We start from the raw sequence: 24,868 nt of genomic DNA, 5'->3' as shown, positions 1-24,868 counted from the left end.
TGACCTGACCCTATGTGGCACAGGTACCATTATTCTAAGGAATGGACAGGGACCATATACATTGAACCTAATTATGCTGCCACCACTGGATCCCACCCTTCCGGTGAGTTCCAGAAAACACATTGTACTAGGGAGTTGATCTACCCTCCCTAGCTAGGGCCATCTAACCAGAACACATCTTTCATAGGACGGACATTTACGTAAACTCTTAAAACAATAATCTCTTTTCTTTGCGACCATTTACAATACAGAGTTTTGTAGGGAGGCCAGTTATCATTGTGGTACTGCGCAAACACAAGTCCGGATCCCACCGCTAGCCACCAGTGTAGGAAATGGGACCCCCGGCCGGCCAGGACTTGCACCCCAGCCAGTCAGAGACCACCACTCCTATGTAAAATCGACCCCTGCTCGCCCTCTAGGTAACGCGGCGCGGGCAGCCAGGCCTAACTCGGAGGACATGTGAAGCATTTGCGCACGCACCCACCAACAACATCATCCCCGGCCTCCCACAAAAGGAACTCCACACCAAATATATATATGAAAATAGTCTTTGTATTAAGCAGGACACATAGGAACACACATTGTACAAGGTGCCAGGGGCACGGGCAGGGGCTACAGGGAAGAAGGTACAGCACAGGGCCAAGGGACCACTGTCAGGAATCACATACCGGGGACATCTGGTATTCAGGGGGGGGGGAGGTAGGACAAGGTACACAACATACAGGAGCACCCGTAGAGATGCCACATAGAATACTTGTAGGGATCACTTTAGTCTTAGTCCATAGCCATCCACAGGCCAGCGGGCCTTTCTGGGGCAAGGGGCCCAGAAGTCTCGATGTTCATGGCAGGGAGCCCGGGGCAAACCTAAACGTAGCAGTTGCCCACTAAGTGCTGGGCAACTGAGGGACATCGTGTGGGCCTCGCCGACCCTGGGGACAAGGAGTGCCAACGGGTGGAGCCACTCGGGCTCGAGAACGAGGGGGCATTGGCACGGTGGAGCCTCTCGGGCTCTGGGGTTGAGGGGGGCCACAGGTGGAGCCTCTCGGGCTCGAGAGATGAAGGGGGCCCAAGGGGGAGCCTCGCCGGGCTCAGATCATTTGGTAGGGCAGGCGGAGTCCCTCTCGGGGGACTCAGCTTCGTGGGAGGCCTCACGGACCTCAGGGCACAACCAGGGATTCACTCGAGGGGAGGGGCGGACACCGACAACGTGTCCCGACGCCCCTCCTCTCCATTGCTGGCTGCAGCACTCACCGGGTCTGGTGCGCCGGTCTCCTTTGCTGCGCCAGCCTTCTCCTTGTGCTCCGGGGCTCTCTCTCTCTCGGGAGCCCCGGGGAAGGTCAGCAGCTTCGCGGGGGTATCGCAGGAGCGCGGAGTGGGCTCCCGCCGCTCCTGCTTCGTCGTCCTTCTTCGGCCGGCCTCTCTCCTTCTCTCGGGCCGGCAGCCAATCACGGCGCGGCCTGGGGGATGACGCTAGTGGGGAATCCCGGGCCGGCAGCCAATACCAGCGCGGCCCGGGGATGACATCACTAGGGTCCCGGGCGGCGGCGGTGAACTCGGGGGAAATCGACGAGGAGTGGGCTCCCTCGTAAGGCACAAGGGCAGGGAATAAAGCGAGGTAGGCACTCGCTGGGGGTGTCGAATCTAGGTAGCACGGTGCAGACGCCGGGTGAGCACCGGCTTGTTGAATATAGCGCTACCAGTGATCGTGCAGGAGTGAAGCATCCCAAAGCGGTAGGGGGCAGGGAACAGCGCTTCCAGGCGCTGGGCAGAAGGGACAGCGCTCCCCCAGCGCTAGATGCGGGTTACCAAAGTCCATCGGTAGTCCAGGACCTCAGGGGGGGCCCAGCAGCGCCAGGAAGGGGAAAGGGCCTTCCTCAGTCCAGGAGTAGGGCAGGGCCCAGGGAGGCACGCCACCCCTGAGCCCCAGCAGCAGCAGCTCCGGGTAGATTCAAGTTGAGAACAAGAACAAGTCCAGAGTGTCACAGCACCCTTTTTATACACACATTCTTGGTCTGAAGGGGCAGGCAGGGGGAGAACCAGCTGGAACTGGTTATGGGGGGATTCTTTACACTGGCCAGGCTAGGACATCAGCCGCACCCCAGGGGGTGGAGCCAGCATTGTCTGGGGAAAACCCAGCCTCATTCATGACACTCAAACCAGACAGTCAATCCACAAGCAGACCCAGGCTCACTCCTCCCCTCACATCAGTATGCTAAACACTCCATTCACCACCGGGGCAGACCCTCCCAGATCCTGGGAGCCAGGCTCACCAGCCAGCCCCGGCCAATCATACGCCAGGCACATATTCCACAAATATGCCAACTTCCAAAAGGGGGACTTCTACACTAGACACACTCATACCTCATATACCGTTGCGCAGCATTCAATCTCACGAGTTCATACATACCAGACTTGACCCTGCACACCCTACGCATCGGGAACTACTGAGGACTCATCCATTCCCCATGCATTCCTATGGAAGGGTAGGTCGCTCTCTCCTCACACTCACTCAGGGGGGAAATCACCATCCCCAGGTTACATATACCATAAAAACTTCAGGGGCGGACCTGCCAGATGGGCCACGTCCAACAGGAACCATCTGCAACCAGGAACTGCTCACAAGATGCAAGCAAGAGAGTATGGACACTATCATCATGTGAAAAATATGGATGGGACACCATCAAAAGAGAACAAGATCAGTACTCACTGGACCCCAGAAGGCAGTTGAAAGAGAGGAAGGCCAAAAGAAACCTAGAGGTGAATTGTGGAAACCGAAATGAAGACCCTGAACCACAGCTGGGGCACTATACTGAAAGATGCAGAGACAGACAGAAGTGGAGGTCTTAATTGCTCTCCTACATTCCTGTCTGCATAACAGGCAGTTCGTAAGTAAGTAGTGTCCAGAGGGATGGGGAGTTCAGGTTCCAATGATGTTGCCGAAAGCATTGACCCAAGAAGATTAAATCCTCTTTTAGTTCTTTCAACCAAACTTAATTAACTTATTGTGCCCCTGAGTGATCGTCACAATCTCACGCCTCACTAAAAAACGTTCAGTCTACCTGCTCAACTGTATTCTCTTCAGCGAACATTTCTAGAAGTACAAAACAAGATAAGAAATCTCAGAAGACTTTGTTACACCAGAGAGAAACATAGGCTAGTAAAAAACACCACTTCTTCACTGTGTACGCTTTCACAGAGAAACATTTTAGCACCGGCTAAGTGCAGCATCAGCATTGAATGAATGCTTTTAATTTTGCAGAAAAAATGGCAGGGTTTATCACCTGAATTAACAATATGTTTTTGGCCTATGCAGTAATGCTTGGAAGTCTAAAAATTACCACAGTGACTTCCCTTCTAGATAAAATCAATCTGGACCTAGTGGTATCAGGTCATTTTAGGCCTTTATCGCAACTACCAGTGAGCTGCAAATTTTTTGAGATATGACTATAATAGCTAGTGTAGGAATATCTAGGCAAGTCTCCAACTCTATGCACATTGAAGTCTGGTTTTTGGCCCATTCATAAGACAGAGACAGTTGTGATCAGGCTGAGTGATGTCTTAGAGTTGACAGGGTATAGCTGGTGGTGTTACTGGACTATTCTGCAGGTTTCAAAATGATCTGCCATGAGTATCTCATATTTAGATTGCATTTAGTGAATAAGGTGTGCAGTTGGAAGGTAGACTCTGGAATGCTTCCACCAGAAGACGACAGTGGTTTGGGATTCGTAGGTATAACTTACATTTCTGGATTGTAGACTGTGTGGACCCTTCAGGTTCCCTCACTGACCCCCCCCGCCCTCCAAATACCTCCTCCCTCCCGGACAGTGTTGATATCACTTACCTTAGTTAGTTAATGATAAATGCAGGACTGGATCTCCAGATTTATACGTTTTGTAAAACCTTTAAAATGTTCTATGGTTTGTTTTTAAAAGTTTCACTTACATTTAATACCATCCCTTCATGTGCTGTATTCTCTATATCAACTAGCCATATATTTAGGATATATAAAAATCACCTCAATATTTGGAATACTAATGCTTAACTACAGAAGTCAATGTACAATATGTATTTAGTTAAATATTGCTTAATGGCAGCATTTAGCTCATTTCTACCCCTCTTCTCTGGTAGTGGGTTACAGAAATGCAATGCCAAAAGGTAAAATTATTTTGTTTCAATCAGTTAACACATTGTGTCAATTGATTGAAACACGGTTAGATCTCGGATCAGATTATAATCAACAGTTAGACAAAAATTCCACTCAAATAGAGATTTTCTGACACATTACAGTGTGTTTGCTTTTATTTAGCACTTCCTTAACCTTGGAGAGCGCCAAGCAGGTTTCAAGATGGTGAGCTAAGTATTATGCATATGTTGTGCATGGGTAAAAGAGTGTTGACTAAGGTTTTACCTATAGGAGACATGTATTAACATTGTTATTGAGGATCCCAAGTGTGGTTTAGTCGTGTTGCACTGGCTATGTCGTAAAGCGAGAGATATTGTATTAGGCACGGAACGAAAAGGGAGAGGTCGGATTGCTGTGTACATAGACAGCCCAGTAGTTTTGGTACGTTGTGACCAGTTGGAATTAAGTTTTAGGAAACTGTAAGGCCTTTCTTGCTTGTCAGTTGTTGTTGGTGATTGCTGATCATGCTTATTTTCTTTCGGAGCACGTTCTAAACATAAAAGAAAAGGAAATAGACATGAAATGAATCAAGAAAAGAAGAACAAAAAAAGGGGGAAGCCTTTTAATCCAAAAGAACTGTAAAAAATTATTAATATTTATTATATCTAGTAAAAAAGCTTTTTTTTTTTAAAAAAGAGAAGGAACAGTTCCGCTCAAGACAGGGTGCTGGCATACAAAAAATATGTCACAAACCAGACAGGTGGCAAACAAAACCTTACATGTTAGAGTGAAGGAACAACATACAAACAAATATAATGTGTCCTACAATTTTAGGCCACAAGAAATGCCGACTGCGTTTCGACCGTTATGTTACTCTACGGTCATCTTCAGACTCATAGTTTGCTTGAGCGTTTCACAGTCTGTGTAATGGAGAAAGGCATAATATTATATTACAATAAAGTATTTTTTGGACTTCTTCGAAAGAAAAGGCTTCAGGACCAAAAACCTTTGACACCAGTGTTAATTGCAGGGAATAGAAATTATAGAGAACCCAAACCCACACCTCTAGTAGTCATATCAAAAGGTAACTCAGTCAAATCACCTGTGAAAAACGTATAGGCCAGTCGCAAAATAGTGGTCATCTACACAGCCACGAAAAATATGCTGAAACATAGAAAATGAATATTAATTATCCACTAGCGCAATATAATTTGCAAGCGCAACTACTTCAAAAGAACAACGAAACTTACTGCCACAATAGTAATTCAGGCACTACATCAAGGGACCTGATTCGTTTTAAAATGCAAGATGAACAGCAAGTGAGACGTTCCAGATCTGACGTTCCTCCTTTGACAACAGAGCCTAAACCTGGTTTATGGAAAAATAGGATCTGCCTCCTGAATCGCCCGTGGGTGATACAGAGAACTTTGAATATAATTCTAGCACCAGGAAACCAGAGCAGGGCCTTCTTAAGGGGAGGGTTGATGTGGTCCCACCAACTCAAGTTTAGCACTTGTCTAGTTGTGATATTCTATATTTGTGGTACTTTGTTGATTAGGAGTCTTTGAGAGCCTAGTATAGAGCCCTTAGACACAGTCAAGACATGTCGGAACAATACTAGGGGGAGACCCAGATGAGGAACAATCCAGAGTGCGATTCTTCATGGTGAAGAAAGCAGCTTTAGTCACTTGATTAATCTAATGTTTGATGAATGAGAGGTTGGAGTCAATGATTACACCAAGATCGTTTACCTCTGAAGTGGTTTTTTGAAAGGTCCAGTTTCCTAAGAGTTAATGTTGGCGGAGTCATATTCTTGCCATTCATCACAGGAGAGGATCTTTTTTTTTTTAAAGAGTCGGCTTTGACGTGGTTCTTTACCACCCAAATGTTTCCTGTTTGTAAGAATTGGCTGAGCCCTGGCATGAATAGGTTTGAAGTCTTTTCTAGTTTTAGAATTGTTTGAATATCATCAGCATAGATGTAGCAAGTAATTCTTGCATGGACCTTCTCCTCATCCTATTAGTTAGAATGGAGATTTCTGATCACTTAATTCGTTTGGTTTTCTCAAGTGGTTAAGAGAAACATTGTTTAGTCAAATAAATCTTAGCTTTTTATAAGGAGGCAAGCTAGAAGCAGAACCTTAATCTAGTACACCAGCTTCAGAGTGCAGTGGCAGATAATGTATTAGACATTTTCCTACTAGCTATTCTCTCCAGAAATGCAAGGAAAATGTTAAAGAACGCCACAGTGGAACTGTGTATGGCATCCCACATTGCAGATGCATGCACCAGCCTGAAAGCAGCCACCAGAATGGCCTACTCCTAACAAAGAGCCCGGATACATACCATGGGCACTGCAGAAAGTTATTACTATTGCCAAGAGTTAGGCAATCTAAGTCATGTGAAACTGTGTGAGGAGTGGGGGGCAGGGCTTAGGAGGGGGCAGGGCCTTTTGCTGAGAGCTACCTAAAATGCCCTCTGCCCTCACCAAACCCCCACCCCTCCCAAAACACAACAAAGGGTCATTGATGCTGTTGCCGAAGTCTTCTAAATGGACATCTGCTGCTTACTGCCTCCAAAAGCGAGCTAGTGATCTACCGTTTACAGTGGTTTTCAGTTAGTTTAGTCTAGCACCTTGTGATTTCGGCTAATCACCGGGTGAGTGTGTGAATGGAACCAAAACCATGTGACACACTGTGGTTCCATGTGAGTTGGCAGGTCTGAATGTGTTCCTTAACTCTGTACTCTTTGGAAACCTGACAATTAACCTGTGCACCAATAAATCCGGCATAACTCGGCGCAAAGATGAAAACCTGTCAGGCTTTGAAGGGACCTTAAAAGGCCTGACTTAGCACTGGTTACAAGCTTACTAGCTTGACATTTCGAATGGTCTCGTTGTAACTCGTGTACCATATGGTTTGTTTATAGCTCCTTGCCTTTGCAACTGAAGGTGCTAAAGACAATGGTGCTGATGAATTAGAACTAGCTGCTGCCTGAAACATAACTCACCATTAAACCCCTACCAAACCAGGCAAGTGTACAGTGCCTTCCTAAAAGCCCATTGACATTCAAATGTTGTTGTGTTGGGAGGGAACAAAGTTCCAAAGGGTATGGAAAGGAGCATCCTTAATGCATGGAAAATACAGTAAACCCTGATTTTCACAGCGAAGTGTCCTCCCTGATATTTAAGGTTGTGGGATGCTGACAAATTCCGATGTTTCATGTCCATTAAACACCCTACGGCTGAAGTAGAGACCTTTAAAATAAAATATTTGTTCAACCGTCTGGTAGTTCCTATGAGACATCGTCGAATTTCCAAAAGTTGTAGGTAGTCGTGAATGTAAAGTTCTAAACCCGTAGAAGGATGACCATTAGATGAGCTTGGAAGCCAAGATATAGGCCATCGCAATAATCTGTTTCAGAGAGGATGATTGCCACAGAGGATACCTGCAGCTTGGTTGGTCTTAAGGTTAAAATGTATCATTTTTCTCAGCAGCCAAAGCATAAGAAAGCATGAGCTTGCAACAGCCTTCGTAGTCATTTCACCACCTAACCCAACTCTCAGCAGCTTTGATGCTTGTGCCCGTGTATGATGCAGAACCATACATGAAGGACACAACTCATTGTTCCAGCAGTCTACACTGTCCCATTGTAAGATGAGCTTTTACTGGCAAGGAGTTTCAAAGGGATGGGATTGATGAACTGTTGTGGATAACTGTAGGTCACCATCTGAAAGAGATGCCTCATGGAGGTGAAACAGTTTTGATGTGGAGGCCCTTCTCTACAGCTAAAAAAGGTAATTTCTAGAGCTACTGAGAACTGATGTTTGGCCACTCTCCGAGATTCTGTTGAGCTCTGCTTCAAGTCAGGTATGGTGTTGCTCGATGACGGTAGCAGCGGCATGTACTTTAATGTCTTCACTGATGTTCCCTTTTAATCCAGAGTACTTCTTTAATGCAATTTTGAAACACTTCAGCTGCACTTCATATGCCAAATTCAGACTTTTACATAATTGAAGGCACACATGAGGTTATATATCTCAATGGTGTGTCAGAAGTGTGGGGTGCCCAATACCCAGGACCTCTTGCTTACGGCCAAGGACAACACATTTTCATGTTTATTTTGTCCACTGGACAAATTGGCCCAGACCCATGCATCACACACCATTTGGCCTTCCAGATTGCTGTACCACAGTATAGATCCATGAAAGAGGATTGTCTTCCATTAAGACAGTGTTTGAATCTATATTCAACTTGTGTATAAATCTATATTCAACTTGTGTATATCATTCAATAATACCAAACCTTTACAATTAGATAGAGACCTCTAAGGAAATGGTGTGAGTTGTGAACTTAGCTTACATTACCAAAAGTGGTTCCACTGTAAAATCATGTACTATGTTTGCAAAATGTAACACTCGAAGCTGTTAGTAATGATTCAAGTTGCATGCATAAGCATGGAAGCATGATCGGTGTTGCACACTTCCAAAATTAAATGTAAACAAAATGATGTGCAACTTGAAAAAAAGGTTTTACTAAAGTATTGCACAATTTTAATTTCTGTTCCCTGAGGCCTCATTTAATAAAACATGTTTGATAAACGCCAATATTTTAAAAAAAGATTACCAAAGGAGAATGAGTCTAAAATAATTATGGGCAACTTGAAAGTAAGTTAGGGTCTGATTTGTAAACAACGCCATAAAATTGCACCCATGTATATGTCCTTTCATTGATGCAGATTTATGTCTTCCAGAAGTCACAAGAGCTTGCAGAAATAGGCCTTGATACTGCATTCCTATCCATTTTCTGGGAGTTTCATTTTTGCTTGGGAAAACACATACGTGTATGTTTGCTTGTGTGAAAATCAGCTGATCAATTGCAAATTAACATTCTCTACACCCTCCCTTTTTCCCACTCTGAAAAATATTTGACTCCTGTCCTTGTCATTAGTACATTTAAAACCTTTTCCAGAGTGGGAAGAGATTGTCAGGAAGGTATTGAATACTCTTAAACATGTTAGTTTGTGGGGGTGTCCGGACTTTGAGGGGATTCCAACCTAGAATTACCGCTTCCCGTCTTCTTCCAGCTAATGTAGATTTGCGGAGAAGTAGCAGAATCAGAGCCTTGCAAGAATCCATACCCTAACGTGTACAAAAAAGTGATGGATGAATGCTTGACTAAATCGCAGCCACTGGTAATTACTCAGGACCGCATCCCAATCTATCATTATTTTGCCCACCATGTCACCTCAGTTTGGACTCAGCTATGTACAAATCAGTCTTGATTGACCCTGCTACAATCGGAAAAGTCCAGCCTGAACTGTCCAGCCAGGTCCTCCCTGAACCGGAACACAAGCAACCCAGCACCAATTTCCCCCTAGTTATGGGCTCATCAACAAGGTACATCTTGGTTTCAGGGAGGACTGCTGCAGAATGGAGAGTATTTTAGGAGAGTTGGTGTCTTTATTCACTGCTTTGTAGTTATCAGCATTTGTGACCCATACTATGTTGAAACGACGGATTTTTAAACCTGGGCGGAGTTCACGGAGAAGTCTAAAGAAAATTCTGCAGCGCTACGTGGAGCTAAACGAGCAGCGGAGTGCGTTGGATAAATGCCATGGCAGTGATTTTCAGTGCCAGGTGTACAATTCTCGCGAACGCCACCATGCACAGCGCAAGCGGGCTCAGCTTCCTTTCTGCCGCTCAAGTAGATTTTTACTCTAGCAGCTGCTTTCTCAACGTGAACGGACGGTTTCTCAACACGAGTGGTCGTGAGCATACACGAGCGGTCACAAGCATACGCGAACGGTCGCAAGCATACGCGACCGACCACTCGCAATGAGAAATCTGACCACCCGCGTTGAGAAATCTTGCTTGGAGGTTGATTTTCCACGTTTGCGCTTGCCAACTTGATGTTGATGATCACAAACGAGGAAAAATCTCGCCGGGAGGTGGATTTTCCTCGCTTACCAACTTTTTTTATTTTTTATTCTTGGTATTAAACATTTAATTAATACGATTGCACAGCAGTACCTCACTGTAGCCTTCTCTGGCACAGGTTTACATTACACCCCATAGGCAAGTCAGCAATGACCCATTACATCTCATCTTTAAACAGGAGTTAAAACTTCCTTTCCATCCATCCATCGTTCTCCCAGCAGAGCGCCCACGGGCCTGTGGAGGGCTACATATATTTCCCCTGAATGCATTCCAGTTTCCCCAGACCCGGTCCCACTTCCGGGGGCAAACTCTATTTTTGTAAACCTCCGCTTCGGCAATCATGCACCAATCCATATCTCGCTTCCATTCACCCAGAGTCGGTATCTCCGCCACCCCCCACCTCCGAGCAATATTGCGTTTCGCAATCATTAATCCCATGGTAGTCCACAATTGCCCAGCACGGTCAAGATACGTAGGTTCCCACACATTCAAGAGGCACACCGTAGGAGTCAGTGCAACTGTATACCATAAGCTTTTTTTATGCATGTAATTATGGCATTCCAGAATCTTTGGATGGGTCCACACTCCCAGATGATGTGGAAAAAGGTGCCAGTACTTCCACATGCTCTTCTACATTCTGCATCTTCAAGTGTGCCCATTTTAACCAGTGCAGTACATGTGATATATGACCTATGGAGTATTTTTAATTGGACAAGTCGCAATCTCGATGATATTGCGACCTCTCGGACGACGCAAGTGCTTCCCCCCAATCTTCTTCCAACTACCCCACATCTGCCTGCCACTTTTCCTGGAGACCAAGCAACGGGTCTGGTAGGTTATTAATGATTCTTATGTAAGTCAATGCGATGACCTTGCTTGGCATATATTCAGAGATGAGCCTGTCTGCTAGAGGAGATGCCTCCGGCAAGTCCTCACCATCTAGATCGTCCCCCTTGAGAGCGTGTCTTATTTGGAAATATCAGTTAACTCATACTCTCTTTAGAGTTCAGTGAATGGGATGACTGCCCCCCTTACCCACAGATCTTTAACCTTTGAAAGACCTATGATGTCCCACTCAGGAAATCCCCGGCACCTACCTAGTTTCCCCAGGTTCTCTGCCCAACACAGTGGTGTATCGAGCGTCACCCTGCCGCTCCACACCAATGTTTCGTAACTCTGTGCCAGATTGCAACCGTCTGTGCTGTCGGCCCCATGAGCTGCTGCTTCTCTGGGTTGTTTAATAGTGCATCACTAAACCCCAAAAATCCCCTGAGCCATTCGTCCATATAGCACGCTGGATCTGTCTGTCCACAGTGTGCCCATCTATTAATGACCAACAACTGCACCGCCCAATAGTACACCTGGATATTGGGAGGCGCAATACCTCCATAGTACCACCCCCAAACTAATTTATGGGTGGCAATGCGGGTGGTTTCCCGTCCCACAATAGGCTTCAAATCTCCCCGTCTATTGCTTTGAAAAACGAATCTGGAATCTCATTGGGCATATTTTGCAGGGTGTACAGGAATCGTGGCAGTGCCATCATTTTGAATAATGCCGCCCTTCCCTCATTCGCCAACTTTACGTTGACAAACCCGAGTGAAGAAAAAAACTCAGCTCCGCAATGTGAAGTGGAGTTTTCCTGAAATCCGCAAGCTCCACGTGATGCGGATTGTGTAAAACTCTGCTAACTCCGCGAGTGGAGTTCACCGCCCAGACTTACTGATTATCAGGGAGCTTAAATCAAATTGCAGCGGTGCTTTGCATCTACATCTTGGTGAACAATTCAATGACATCGAAGGACAGTCTGTTCTTTATGTTGTTTGAGTACTTTAATCTCTATGAGGACTGGCCTTATTTTGTCCTTTGTATCTGAATGTGGCCTATGGAAAATCATGGTGAATAGTAGACTTCATGCAATGCTTACTTGTTGGAGTACTAACAATGATGAACGTTGCTTTTGGTGGCTAGACTTACCACATGTGTGCAGGAGCAATGCTAACTTGAGCAGTTGGGTCACATATGCATAGCCAGTGGATCTGGCGATGATTTCAGCGAGTGTGCTGCCCATCAGATATCCCTACATGTATTAGGATTATAGGTTTACACTTTTCACTTTGTGCCCCTAATTACTTGTTTTTCCTCCTTCTTTCAGGCTGCCATGCGTTTTTGCAGGATGCCGCTGGGGTTGACTTGACAACCCTCAATTTCTTGCTCTGTTTTCAGTGATGTTCAGGCTAGGCAGGACAAACAAGACATGGCCACGTGCCCACTGGCATGCACACTATGAGGACTCAGCAGTGCTAAGAGGATGCTTGAAAATGGCACCATCCTCCACTGTGTGAGCTACTGCTCCCCTAGAGATCCTGGATGCGAGGGTGTAAGACAACGATCAGTTCCTCCTCGTTGCCAGTATGAAATCCATGAGTTGGCCAGGATCGTAGCATAAAGTAGTCAATGGCTGTAGGTAGCACACACACAAATCTGCTGGTTGAGAAACCCTGCCACATGAATGTGCCTCTCAGCTATTTAGTAGTCCTGTGACATCAGCAAGAACAACCTCCAAATCGGGAAGGGTCAATATTATTTCCTTAAGCTATGATCACTGACTTTATGGACATCACAGATATATGTTGGTGTTAATGAGTGCATGTGCTGTACTGTTAGAATTTGTTGGTACAGTGTACTGCCTCATTGGTACACAGAAACACATAAATATTATAGACAGACACCTTAAAAGTGCATTGACCATTCACTGTCAGAGTAATCTTGCGTGCCCTGAAGGGTGAGTTTTAGCAGCATACAATTCATTATTTTAAATTATTTTTTTATAATCTCTTTAGGTTCTCCTAAAGTACACCGAGATGCCCAGTCCGAGGATTACACGTGAGAGCAGAACAGCTAATAGCAGCGCCGGGCCCACTAATGGAAGGTTGGAGTTTATCTCCTTGGTGAACAATCGGACTCAAATGGCAGACCCCACCACTACCCGTCTGCGTTCCTCGGAGAGCCCTGTGCGGCGCAAGGATTCCTCCTCCTCCCAGAAGGACTTCCCTGAGGAGGACTGCATGAAGCTACATCCATCCTTCCTGGGTATTGCCCTCCGCTCACTCCTTGCCATCGACCTGTGGTTGTCCAAGCGTCTTGGGGTCTGTGCTGGTGACGGCTCGTCCTGGGGCAGTGCCCGGCCTCTCATGAAACTCATTGAGATCACTGGACATGGCATTCCATGGATCGCCGGAACCCTCTACTGCCTATACAAGAGCAATAGCTCAGCAGGACAGGAGGTCACCCTTAATCTCTTCTTTGGTGAGTTCTTTTCTTTTCTTTTTAACACAGCTTTTTATGTGGTATAAGGAGGTCATGCCTTCAGCTAACAAATTTATGCACAAGTTTTGATCCCTACCACCACATTATTCTGCAATAAACCAACTTAAGTATTTACAAGAAACCCTCTATCCCATCGTCCACACTGCAGTATACGCCGAAAGTACATTGCAGTTCTCTTTTCAGACATAGATGCATCATTAATGTCCTCATTTAGTGAGGGCCTGAATTCTAGGAGGGCATGTTATTTTTAAGCAATTGCCCACCTAAGCAATACAGTAGGACAGCAAGTCATACTGACAGGAAGTCTTTTCACTGAGTGCCTAGTTAGTTCGTCTTGACTATCATCTTCCTGACTTTCCAGTACTAAATGGTAATGTCAAGTCAATAAACTTTTTATTCTGACATTACAATTATCCATAAAAGTACACACATAATTACATACATGGTCAAGATAAAAAAGTCACATTAAAATGGGGTGACAATGCTGAATTTTTCCTTATTGAAAACGGTGACCGCAAAAAGTGCAAGGTGTCATTATTGTCCGGATCCTCCAATTCATGTCTTTTTCTTTGGCATTATCAAAAAATAAAGTGCATACGCAAGAATTGCCCTTTAAAGTAACACAATATATACACAGAACACATGTTTCGCGCATCAATTAGAGCGAGAGCTTGCTAAGACATTTAGCAGCATTATTTAATGTGCCGGTTTTATAAAGTGCATGGAGCGTAAATCCTAGTTGGTAGACCATCTTGTTAAAGTGCAAATTACAATGTCAACAGTTGATCATTAAAAATGGCAGATGCAAGTAGAAAATAGATAACATCTTTGGATACCAATAAAACATTTTGGCCAGATAGGCATTAGTTCTCAAATTATTTTGATTCATAAATTCACAAATAGTAGCGTAAGTTAAAATGTGGATGTGCAAAGTGCAAAGTGCAAATAGGCCTCTTCCAAGTGCGTATTAATCACGTTGGTCTAATTGAATGAATATTAATTCATAGAGGAACGGGATCGGGTGGCCATTTTTAAAAAAGTGCACACACGGTATATTAGTTCATCATCTCGAAGGTGGAGCACAGTCTTATATGCCACTTTAAAATCCTTTATGCCTTTAGCTCTAAAAACGGTATCAGGAGGAATTTACAATATCTTTGATAGTAAGAGCAGAAGAACAAAAAATGCATTCGTGTTTGTTTACCTGGGTTCTGACATGGGCAAACCAGATTCTCGATATTAGGATGGTAGCCCATGGGAAAACGCAATAAAAACTTTAAAGATCCTGCTCTAAGACGAGACAGAAGACTACGCTCCCAATAAGTAATCTCTTTAAGGAGGTAACCAGTAGGTGTAGGCGAAGTAGATTCGGTGTCACCTACTATTTGAATATACTGCTTCACTGTTGTTTTGGCCAGTTCTATATTATGTCTGGTCTCCCCATAATGTTTATAAAGAATGTTACGGATTGTCTTCCCATTAGTCCCATCTAATTCGTTTGGACTATCAAATATATGCTCAAGATTGACTGCTGCCAGGCTCGCCCGTACTTGGGCCAGCCATGGGATTTTAATACCCTGATCACATTTTAGGCAGTCAGCCAAGATTTCTCTTGTCAAGGAAGCTTCGAGGTTTTTCCAGGCCTTGATCCAGAACAACACAGGGCGAGCCTTTATGTAGTCCTCCAAGTAAGACAATTTCAATTCAGTGTGGCTTATATAAGTAGATGATGAAATTGGTAACCCCAATAGCCTTCTGCAAAATCTGTTTTCCTCACCCTGTGCATTTATTAAGTTTGAATATCCCCAGATTTCGGCCCTGTATGTAATAATTGGGACACATTGTGTTCTATAGATTTTTAATAAAGACAGTACCACCTCAAATCTTTTAGGCTTAGGGAGGGTCAATTCTGAGTTTATAGCTTTAGTAAACTTAGACCGACCGTAGGCCAGGTGTGGGGTCGTTGTCTGAGAATTGTAAGCCCAGGTAGGGGAAAGTGCGAGTGCATAACAGCGATTTCTGGTCCAGGGTAATCCTATTAATATGACGTTTTTTAGGGCCACAACACATTAAAAACGATTTTTTAAAATTAGTACAAAGGTCAAGACTATACATAAAATCCACAAATCCCCTCACTAAAATCCTCAGGGCATTCGGTGTACGACCCATTAAAACCGCATCGTCTGCGTAGAGTAGAGCGGGGAGTTTAGTGCCATTTAGTAAAGGGACATCTGGGTTTAGGTTAGACAAAACATTATGGAGTTCGTTAATGTATAAAATGAATAAAAGAGGGGCAAGGACGCACTCTTGTCTAACACCTCTACCAACCGTTATGTCACCTGACACCGCTCCATCCATACTAATCCTTACTCTTGCTTTTAAATCTCTATGGAGGTAGGCCAGAAAGTGTACCAGGTTATTATCCATGCCATAGTCCAAGAGATTTTGCCAGAACCTTGATCTATTAACGAAATTAAAGGCGGACGAGAGGTCCATAAAAACCAGGTACAGTGGACTGTGTCGGGCTATGGTATATTTTCCTATTATTAAATTAAGATTCAGGCACTGTTCCACTGTACTAAGGTGACTCCGGAATCCCAGCTGGCATTTATTTAAAATGTGTTCTTCCTCTGCCCATGCCCTGATTTTATTAAATAAAACTACCCAATATTTTATGGGTGTTATCAATTAATGAGATGGGCCTATAGCAGCTAGGGTCAGATCTTGAACCTTTTTTAAAAATTGGTATAATACAGAGGTTGACCATGTACTAGGAAATCAGTTGTGGTTAAATTATTAAAATCATTTAATAGCAGCGGGCCCAAAATTCCGGTTCTGATTTTATAAGGTCTATCGGTAGGCCGTCCGGACTTGGGGCTTTATTGCCCGCGCTCAGGGATATTGCCTCTTCAATCTCACCTATGCTTATTGTAATTTTGGTGGGGCACATATTAAATGGTAATGGTTTGACTAGTTGTGTGTTTCCATTGTCATTTAGGGCCAGATGTAGGTGGCTAAATACCAGTCGGTAACGCCGAAATTTGATAAATTACTGCGATACCGACCGGTATTTAGCCATGTGCAATGTAGGTGAGTTGAAACCAACTTGAAAAATAAGGAATCGGAAATACCGATTCCTTAAATGCAATGTAGGTAGCACTAAAAATAGTGCACTTCAGCCTTAAGGAATCGCTAATTACCCCCAAATTCAAGTTTGTGGTAAGTAGTAATTTCCTTTAAAAAAACACTTTTTTGCTTTTCTAAATGTGCCATGTGGCACACATCCATGCCCTTAGGGCATGTATGTGCGCCACTTGTGCACGCATGCATATTTCAGGGGTGCAACAGGGTGTCCTTTGGACACCTTGGCACCATTGAAATACCTCCCACTATTCAGTAATACCGAATCGCTAATAGTGAACATCTTCCCATTCATTCCTATGGGCCTTCAAGCCCATAGGAATGAATGGCTAGGTATTCCATAATAACGAATCTCAATTACCGATTCGTTATTAAGGAATGTTAAGGAATCGCTAATATTTTAGCGATTCCTATCTACATTCCATTTAGCGAGTCCTTAATATCGATTCGGTAAAAATCGATATTAAGGACTCGCTAAATGGAAGTTACCTACATCTGGCCCTTAGTTATCAATCTTGCCACTACTAACAGCTATGATATCATCCTTCACTCCTTGATATCCTTTTCCTCTGAAGTCGCAAGTCTGAAACCTTGAACAAGTGTGAGGGAGCTTCAGGAATGAGAGGGCCTATTGCCCACTACTTCCCTAATACCTGCTAATGTCTCTTTCCAAGACGTCTTCAGCGTAGGGCAAGACCACCAAACACAAATGGGTCCACCCTCCTCCATTATGTACTGCTTTGCTTTTTTACTGCTGGTTCAATACCAACTCGTCAAAATCTCAAAGGATGATTGTCTGTACAGAGTGCCTTTATCATCTTTTAATGTTGTTGCTCCATAATCTTTCCTGGCAGGGCCTCAGAATCTTTCTACCCAGTGTAGCCTCCTCCTTAATATATATTTCAATATGACTTTCATTAAAGTCATGGTGAACAATTTACATAACCCCAAGACAATGTATTGCGTTCCCGTAAAAGTAGTGATCAATGTTTCATAGGGTATCTTCTGTGTCACCGCCAATGTTTCATAGGGTATCTTCTGTGTCACCGCCATTCTGCTAACTGAGTAACTCATCAGCCAGTGTCTAAATTCATGGTATCTGAAGCATTCTTTCTCGGTCACCCCATATATCCTCTTCCAGTTCTCAAAACGTCTAATCTGCCCCCCTTGAAAAAGATTGGGTTTGGAGGGGCAGTTGTTCCCTCTCTGACTCTTAAAAGCCTCTCCATCCGTTGGCAGGGAAAAATAGTTCTTTGTTTGATTTAACCTCATCTGGTATTTTGAGAGTGATGAGTGCCTTGCTTTTCCAGAAGTTTCATAAACAGATCTGTAGCAACTTTGATGTTAGGATTGAACCTTTCTGCTCTTTCCTCATGCTTACCCCTCGTTTAGTTTCAATAATAAATGTAATCATTATCGCTGACGTCCAAATGGACATGATCCTATTTAACATTGTTCTTACCTGGTCTAAATTGTCCTGTTAGTTCTTCAACTCGTGAAAAGTAGTAGACAGTGAACAGGATCCCCTCAAAATGTAATGCAATATTACAGATGCCATGTTGGTCTTTGACAGAAGGACCACGTTTCCAGTCATGGACTTTAGTTTGCAAATCATTGGTGTCAGATGCATACTTCCAGTGGGTTCAATGCACTCAAAGATGGATTAAAATTCCTAGAATGCATCAGTTCCTCAGTTTTTGTCTGCTGCGAATGCCACACTGCTATTGTGCATTGCCTCTCTATACTCTACAAAATGTCACACTCCTGTTAAACATCAGACATTGATTCTACTTCGCACTCCTGTTTCCACAAAATGTAGTGTTGATTTTGCTTTACACTCCATATGAACATCACTGAACACAGGTGTTGAATATAAACAAAACAGTAACCACTAATAAGCAATCCAAAGCAAATATGTGAACCAAAATAATATGTTTAGGTAAGCTAGGAGTATCTAGCATGAGAGAGGTAAGAATGATACAAAATTTAAAGTTAAAAACAGCAGCCGATCCCCCGCTGAGGCAGAGGAGCGCCACCCCACTGATCTTTGAACCATGGAAATAGTAAAAGTTAAATGATAATGCAGTGTTGTTATCATTTTATTTTTCTGTACTCAGGCAGTTTTATGGGGAGGGTGGGGCTGGGCTTTAGACACGGCCAGCGGAAGGAGGAGTGGTTGGTGCACGTAATTGCGTATGACGGTTTAGCCAGCCTTCTTCAGCCGGGCAAACAGTCATGTGCACTTGGCATATTCTCCACCTGGCTGTATTGCACAACTTGGGTGGAGAACATGCACACGCTGCCACTCCCCGTCTGAACACCAAACCAGAGCACTCCAACCCATCACGACGCTGCTCTCATGCAAATAACAGCAGAGTTGTAATTGATTTGAGTCTGTGTGCTTCCTGCTTCCGGGAGGAACAGAAGAGGATGGAGGAGAGGCGGTGTCTGGCAGCCAGGTAAGTTCCATTTTTTTCAAGCCTCCCTGCCTCACCTGTCCTATTCCGTGGCAGCTGCCACTAGTTGAAAAACATCAGGCAAATGGGAAAAAAGTACATTCATGCCACATACCAATCCTTTAGTTTCCCCTTCCATGGGAATATCAGACTGTTTAGTTGTACGCTCAACTTCTCTTACCCCCCCACTCACATGCGTTCTTATTTATCGACCTCCATCACCTCCTCAGACGTTTCTCCCTAGCTTCCTAGACCTAATGGCGACTCTGGTAGTCAATCATTCTTCCATTATAGTCTTGGGAGACTTTAATTTTTGGCCCTCTGACCCAGCGGAATGTGTTACTTCCAAAGAGTTCTCCGACTCACTTCAATCGCTCAATTTCACCTCAGTCGTCAAGGCCCCCACGCATAGGCTGGGACACATCCTTGACCAAATCTGGCACCGCGATTGCCCGGTCACTTCACTATTCATCTCCCCTTGTCTTTGGTCAGATCATTCTCTGATCACCTTCTCCCTATCCCCCTTGTCACTACCTAAACCCACTCCGGCGAGAAACATCTGGGCACGTTCATGGAACCGTGTTGATATTGAGGCCCTATCTACCACCCTTTCCTCTTCTAGCCCTGACCTCACTGGACTACCCTCCTCTGGACAAGTAGAAACTATTAGCAACTGGCTGAGAGTGGGCTGTGACACCATCGCCCCTCTAAGGCGCATTTCGTCTAAACGCCTCAAAGACGCCAACCGCTGGTTTTCGGATGATCTAAAGACCCAGAAACTTAACCTCCGCCGCGTGGAACGACAATGGAGACGGAACTATTGCCCTGTTTCCAAAACCCATTACACTGATCTTCTTGTACAATACAAGAAATCCATTCTGGAAACAAAAAAAGCCTATTTCTCATCCAAAATCCAGTTCGCGGAGAACCGGCCAAGAGAAATATTCTCCATCGTCCAAGAACTCGCTTACTCTGACAGAGCCTCACTCAAACCTTCCCCTTCACAACCACTATGCGATTCTCTTAACGTCTTCTTTCTAGATAAAATCAGTAAGATCAAAGCCAAAATTCCCCCGCCTTCCGTAGCTTTCACTGACCCCTGCTACCCACCAGCCACAGCACATCTTGACTCAATTCCGCCCCTCATGTTTGATTCACTCTCTTCCATCCTTCCACTGGTTAAATCCGGCTCCCCGCTGGATCCTTGCCCTGCTCATATTTTGAGACAGGTCTATTCTCACTGTCCCTCACCACCCCTAACCCTTCTCAATAGCTCGCTGTCCCAGGGCATTGTTACTCCAGCATTAAAGTCGGCAGTGATCGTTCCGATCCTAAAAAAAACAGGGGCGGACCCTTCGGATCCAGCCAACTTCCGCCCCATCTCTCTTCTGCTTTTCTTGGCAAAGGTATTGGAACGGCACGTAGTAAAAATCCTGAGTGAGTTTGTGGAGAAACATGGTGTCTTGGCCCCGAGACAGGCCGGTTTCCGCCCGGCTCATTCAACTGAGTCCGTAATAATATCCGTTCTGGATAACTTGCGACACGGAATGGATACCAATCAACCTCAGGCCCTGATCCTTTTGGACCTTTCAGCCGCATTCGACACGGTGGACCATACCATCTTACTTTCACGTGTCGAGGCGGCGGGAATCGGAGGGTCAGCCCTGTTATGGCTATCCTCCTTCTTGAGAGATCGGACTCAGGCAGGTCGTTTGGGAGAGTACTCAGCTGAATTTCGACCCATCCAGTGTGGGGTTCCCCAAGGATCTTCCTTATCCCCCCTTTTATTTAACCTTTACATTGCCCCCCTTATTTTTGCTTTACAGCAACTGGAGGTCTCTGTGTACAACTACGCAGACGATCTCCAGCTCATTTTTTCCCTCTCTTCTTCCCCCGACTCAATAACCAATTTTCAGTCCGTCATGACCTTCATCCAGGACTGGATGAATTTCAACCACCTGAAACTCAATCCCGATAAAACGGAGTTGGTGTTGACAGGTGGTTGCTCCAGTCCTTGGTCCCCTTCCTTCTGGCCCCCTTCCCTAGGCTCCCCACCTACTCCTGTTTCTTCCATTAAAACTCTTGGGTTTAAAATCAACAACAAACTTTCCCTACACTCTCAAGTCTCCGCCGTGGTATCTTCAGCTTTCCTCTCCCTCAGGACAATACGTAGAGTCTCACGGTTCTTCTCCTCCGAGGCGCTCAAGCTTATACTCTTGGCCATGGTAACTTCCCGCCTAGATTATGGCAATGCCCTCTATAATGGCATGCCCGACTACCTTATGAAGCGTCTGCAATTGGTACAAAACCAAGCCGCTCGGCTGGTTTTCAACTTACCAAAATCACAGCAAGTCACACCGCTTCTCCACTCCCTGCACTGGCTCCCTGTCCGGCAACGTGCCTTATTCAAGCTAGGCTGTACCATCTTTAAAGCCCGGACAGGCGCTGCCCCTGCCTTCATCAACTCAGCTGTCCAAAACTACACTCCTTCGAGAAATCTTCGATCCTCTTCCCACCACCTCCTCGTGGTCCCCCGCTTCAAACAGAAGAAGTGGGGGGGCTCCAAGTTCTCGACCACTGGCCCAACCTTTTGGAATTCCCTCCCATCCTCCTTGAGAACCTGCACCCAGTACCCTTTGTTCCGTAAAGGCCTCAAGACCTTCCTCTTCACCCAATCCTTCCCATCTTAAAATGGTCAGACTCTCCATCCTTTCGACCCCCTGAGTAGCAGTAGCCAGGTAGCGCCAAGAAACCGCTGGGTGTACGAGCGCTTTAGAAAACCTTTCAAACTCAAACTCAAACTCACTTGTAGGTAGTTTTACAATTTTATGTCATATTTGAAATGTTGATAATGTGTGCCCAGTTGCCTCTTTTCCCTTAAGAATCTTGGCATAAAATGCTTAGTGATGAGCGAACACAGTTATCCAAAACAGGGTTGCGGACACCATAAGCTGCAGTTCAGTAAAGCAAGGCTGGAGTTGGGACACCGTGTTATTTCTAGGATTGTGGAAAACGTGTAATATTTTACTTGGCATAGGCGACAGCCATTTGGGCTGTGGTGTCCATTTAAGTTTCCTTAGTAATTCTTTCGTCTTTTCTCTCTGCTTGTGCTATCTATTTTAGTTGATTTCCTGACTCGGCTAAAAGCAATGTACATGCTGAGAGTTTGTAGCTGCCAGTACACCTGTTAACTGTCAATCATTTACTGCTGCCATACGCATTTCTACTCCCCCTCTGCTGGCCATGTAGTTTTCATCTGCCCTTGTTTGCTGATAAATATTCCTAAAACATGTTCTTCATATTTCTGTTCACGTGCTTACACTGAACAAAACCTGTGTAAAAAGGGCACTGGTTTGTAAAGCCAGTGCACTACCTCAGGCAGCACTTGAGAGTGGTGTGTGGATGTGGTCCCACTCATGATTGATTAATAAACGTGTTATTTATTTCCAACTCCAGTGTTGATCTCCACAGGATATGAACTGTCACTGGGAGGCCAGCTATTTTTCTACAGCTGTGTATGATGTTTGGATCGAGCATGGCTTTGTTGATCCAACATTTCACTAGAAAAGGGTCTTCAGAAGGAAAGAAAGGGATGGTTAAAAAATACCCGATTCAGTCTAAAGCACAGTTAATTGAATGAATGCATCCCATTCAACCCAAATCAGTGGCAATAAAGGACTGAAAAGGGCCAGCCACGTGCAAAGCAATTTTAGATCTTCCCAAAAACAGATTGACTTGCCAGAACAAATGAGGGCGTAGCCAACTGCTGAGCATGGTGGACGTGAGCTGAAAGAGCTCCATCCCCAGCCCTGACACTCAGCTAGATATCCTGTGTTCCGCTGGACCCACGAGGCTGGGACACCCATCCTGAAGCGGCGGACCTTCCCTGGACTTGGCAGCTGTAACCTGAGCGCCTGATTTTGGATGGATTGACCTCATTTTGAGCTAAATCTGGACTGCCAGAGCCATGGCGGGGGCGGAGCTGAATGCACTGAGCGGCGGCCAGGACGAAAATCGAGATCGCCGCTGTATTAACAGCGCTCTGGAGAAAAATTGGCGCAGACACCGGGGACGTTACCCCTGATCGGCATCGCTTTGTGGTGCGATTGAAATGAGCATTGCGGTGAACTGCTGAATCACACCAACGACCGTCGCTCGCAAAATGGCGGACTTGGCTGACCGAGCCTGAGACTAGCGCGACTGAAGCCCTGGGTAAGAGGAGCCTGAGCATGAGTGGGCGAACTTGCAGAAGAACCGGGGGCAGTGGGGAGCGGGCACCACTGATGCGTCCCCCCCTCCTGATTGCGCCGAGTGCTGCCAACTCCAGGAGTGAAGGACAGCAGTGAGGAGTGGCCTGAGAGACTGTGTAGGGGAGTCACAGGACTTAAGCTAGACATAGCTGCTCCCTGGGGCATGTTGGGGGCTAAAATCCATGGCTGACCTCCATTGTAGCATTAGACGCATGCTAAATGATCAATGTCTTCGAAGTGCTGATCATCGCGCTCAGATAGAAACTGCTGATGAACATTTGTTCCCCAGCTCCCGGATACACGAGTTCTGCTACTGATGCCGATATCCGCCTGATGATTGCCCAGGCTACAGGAAAACGCCCTGGCTCGGTTTGAGGGTGCAGCCGGGCCTATCATTGCCGAGACTGCTCCAATATCTGTGAGTGACATGGCGAGTAGCGCCTGAGACGGTGCCTATGAGGAATGTGCAGCCACTGAGTGCAGGGCTCTGAAGACCTTTGGCATAAGGGACCGGGGCTTACGGAGGTGGTTTGAGTGCACCAGTGACTTATGCTGAACTGTGAGTCTGAACTGCGTGGTGTAGCGCCCCAGACGGCCCCCCAGTGCCCACCCTGGAGCAACGACAGAAGGGCGAACACCACGATGGGGCGCAATCAAAAGAAACAACCGGATGGTGCCATGGACGATGAAATACAACACACATTTGGCAGGGACCCCTCCAATGCTTCAGACAGTGATGTAATTCCCCCTACTGGTGTGGATCCTCACAATGCTAAACTAATTCTGATATTGAAAGAAATATGGGACTCGCGAATGGCGCTGGAGACGCGCATGGGAGCGATGTCTATTAATCTCAACCTACTACAAGCGCATCACAAAAAACTTGCGGACAAGGTCAAATCGAACAAACTGGCATTCAACGATCTTATTCCCCAGCAGACCCAGCATTCCACCCAACTCGAACAATTTCAACGTCAATTGAAAGGATTACAGTACAGGGTGGATGATGTGGAAGGGAGGTCCCGCCGCAACAACGTTCGCATCCTTGGAATGCCGGAATGCAGCGAGGTATCCAACCCTACACAGTTTGTTGAGGACTGGCTGAGAGTCCATGTGGCAACAGAGGGCATGACATCCTTGTACAGCGTGGAGAGGGCGCACCGGGTGCCTCCCAGACCTCCTCAACCAGGTGCACCGCCTTGCCCGCCTACACTACAAAGACCGCAACACTATCCTGCGGGCTGCCAAAGAGAACGCCACAGTGCGTTTTGAGAACAAGACAATCTCTCTCTATCCGGATTTTACACCGGTGGTCCAGGAAGCTAGAGCTACTTTTTTGGGAGTCAAGAAAAACCTACGTGAACGCAACCTGAAATATGCACTGTTGTTCCCTGCTAGGTTGAAGGTCGTCCACGGACAAAAATTGTATTTTTTCGACAATCCAGATGAGGCTTCGCACTGGCTCGAAATAACTTTCACACCGGAGACTTTCCAGACTTCACTGCCATCGGGACAACTACGTTGTGCCTCCCCGATGCGGTCGACCGGACTGCCCCGCTCGGGAAATGGCGTTAGATCACTGTGGACACTGGACTAACGTCAGAACAGATCACGACTAGTCAGCAAGATGC

General features: G+C 45.6%; 1 protein-coding gene across 2 annotated transcripts in view; it reads left to right on the top strand.

Moving 5' to 3' along the window:
* Positions 1-24,868, top strand: part of PLPP6 (phospholipid phosphatase 6) — a 126,389-nt gene that overhangs the window by 87,831 nt on the left and 13,690 nt on the right. For both annotated transcript variants that reach the window (XM_086956946.1, XM_086956937.1), the window contains exon 2: positions 12,904-13,369. In XM_086956946.1, the coding sequence (XP_086813072.1) occupies positions 12,925-13,369 (445 nt within the window). In that variant the 5' untranslated portion in view covers positions 12,904-12,924. The remainder of the gene's footprint in view (positions 1-12,903; positions 13,370-24,868) is intronic.

This window comes from Lissotriton vulgaris, chromosome 1_1 (genome assembly GCF_964263255.1).
Source record: "Lissotriton vulgaris chromosome 1_1, aLisVul1.2, whole genome shotgun sequence".
In the NCBI taxonomy this organism is placed as follows: Eukaryota; Metazoa; Chordata; class Amphibia; order Caudata; family Salamandridae; genus Lissotriton; species Lissotriton vulgaris.
The sequence above is the reverse complement of the archived record's forward strand: the minus strand, read 5'-3'. Positions and strand labels throughout refer to the sequence as shown.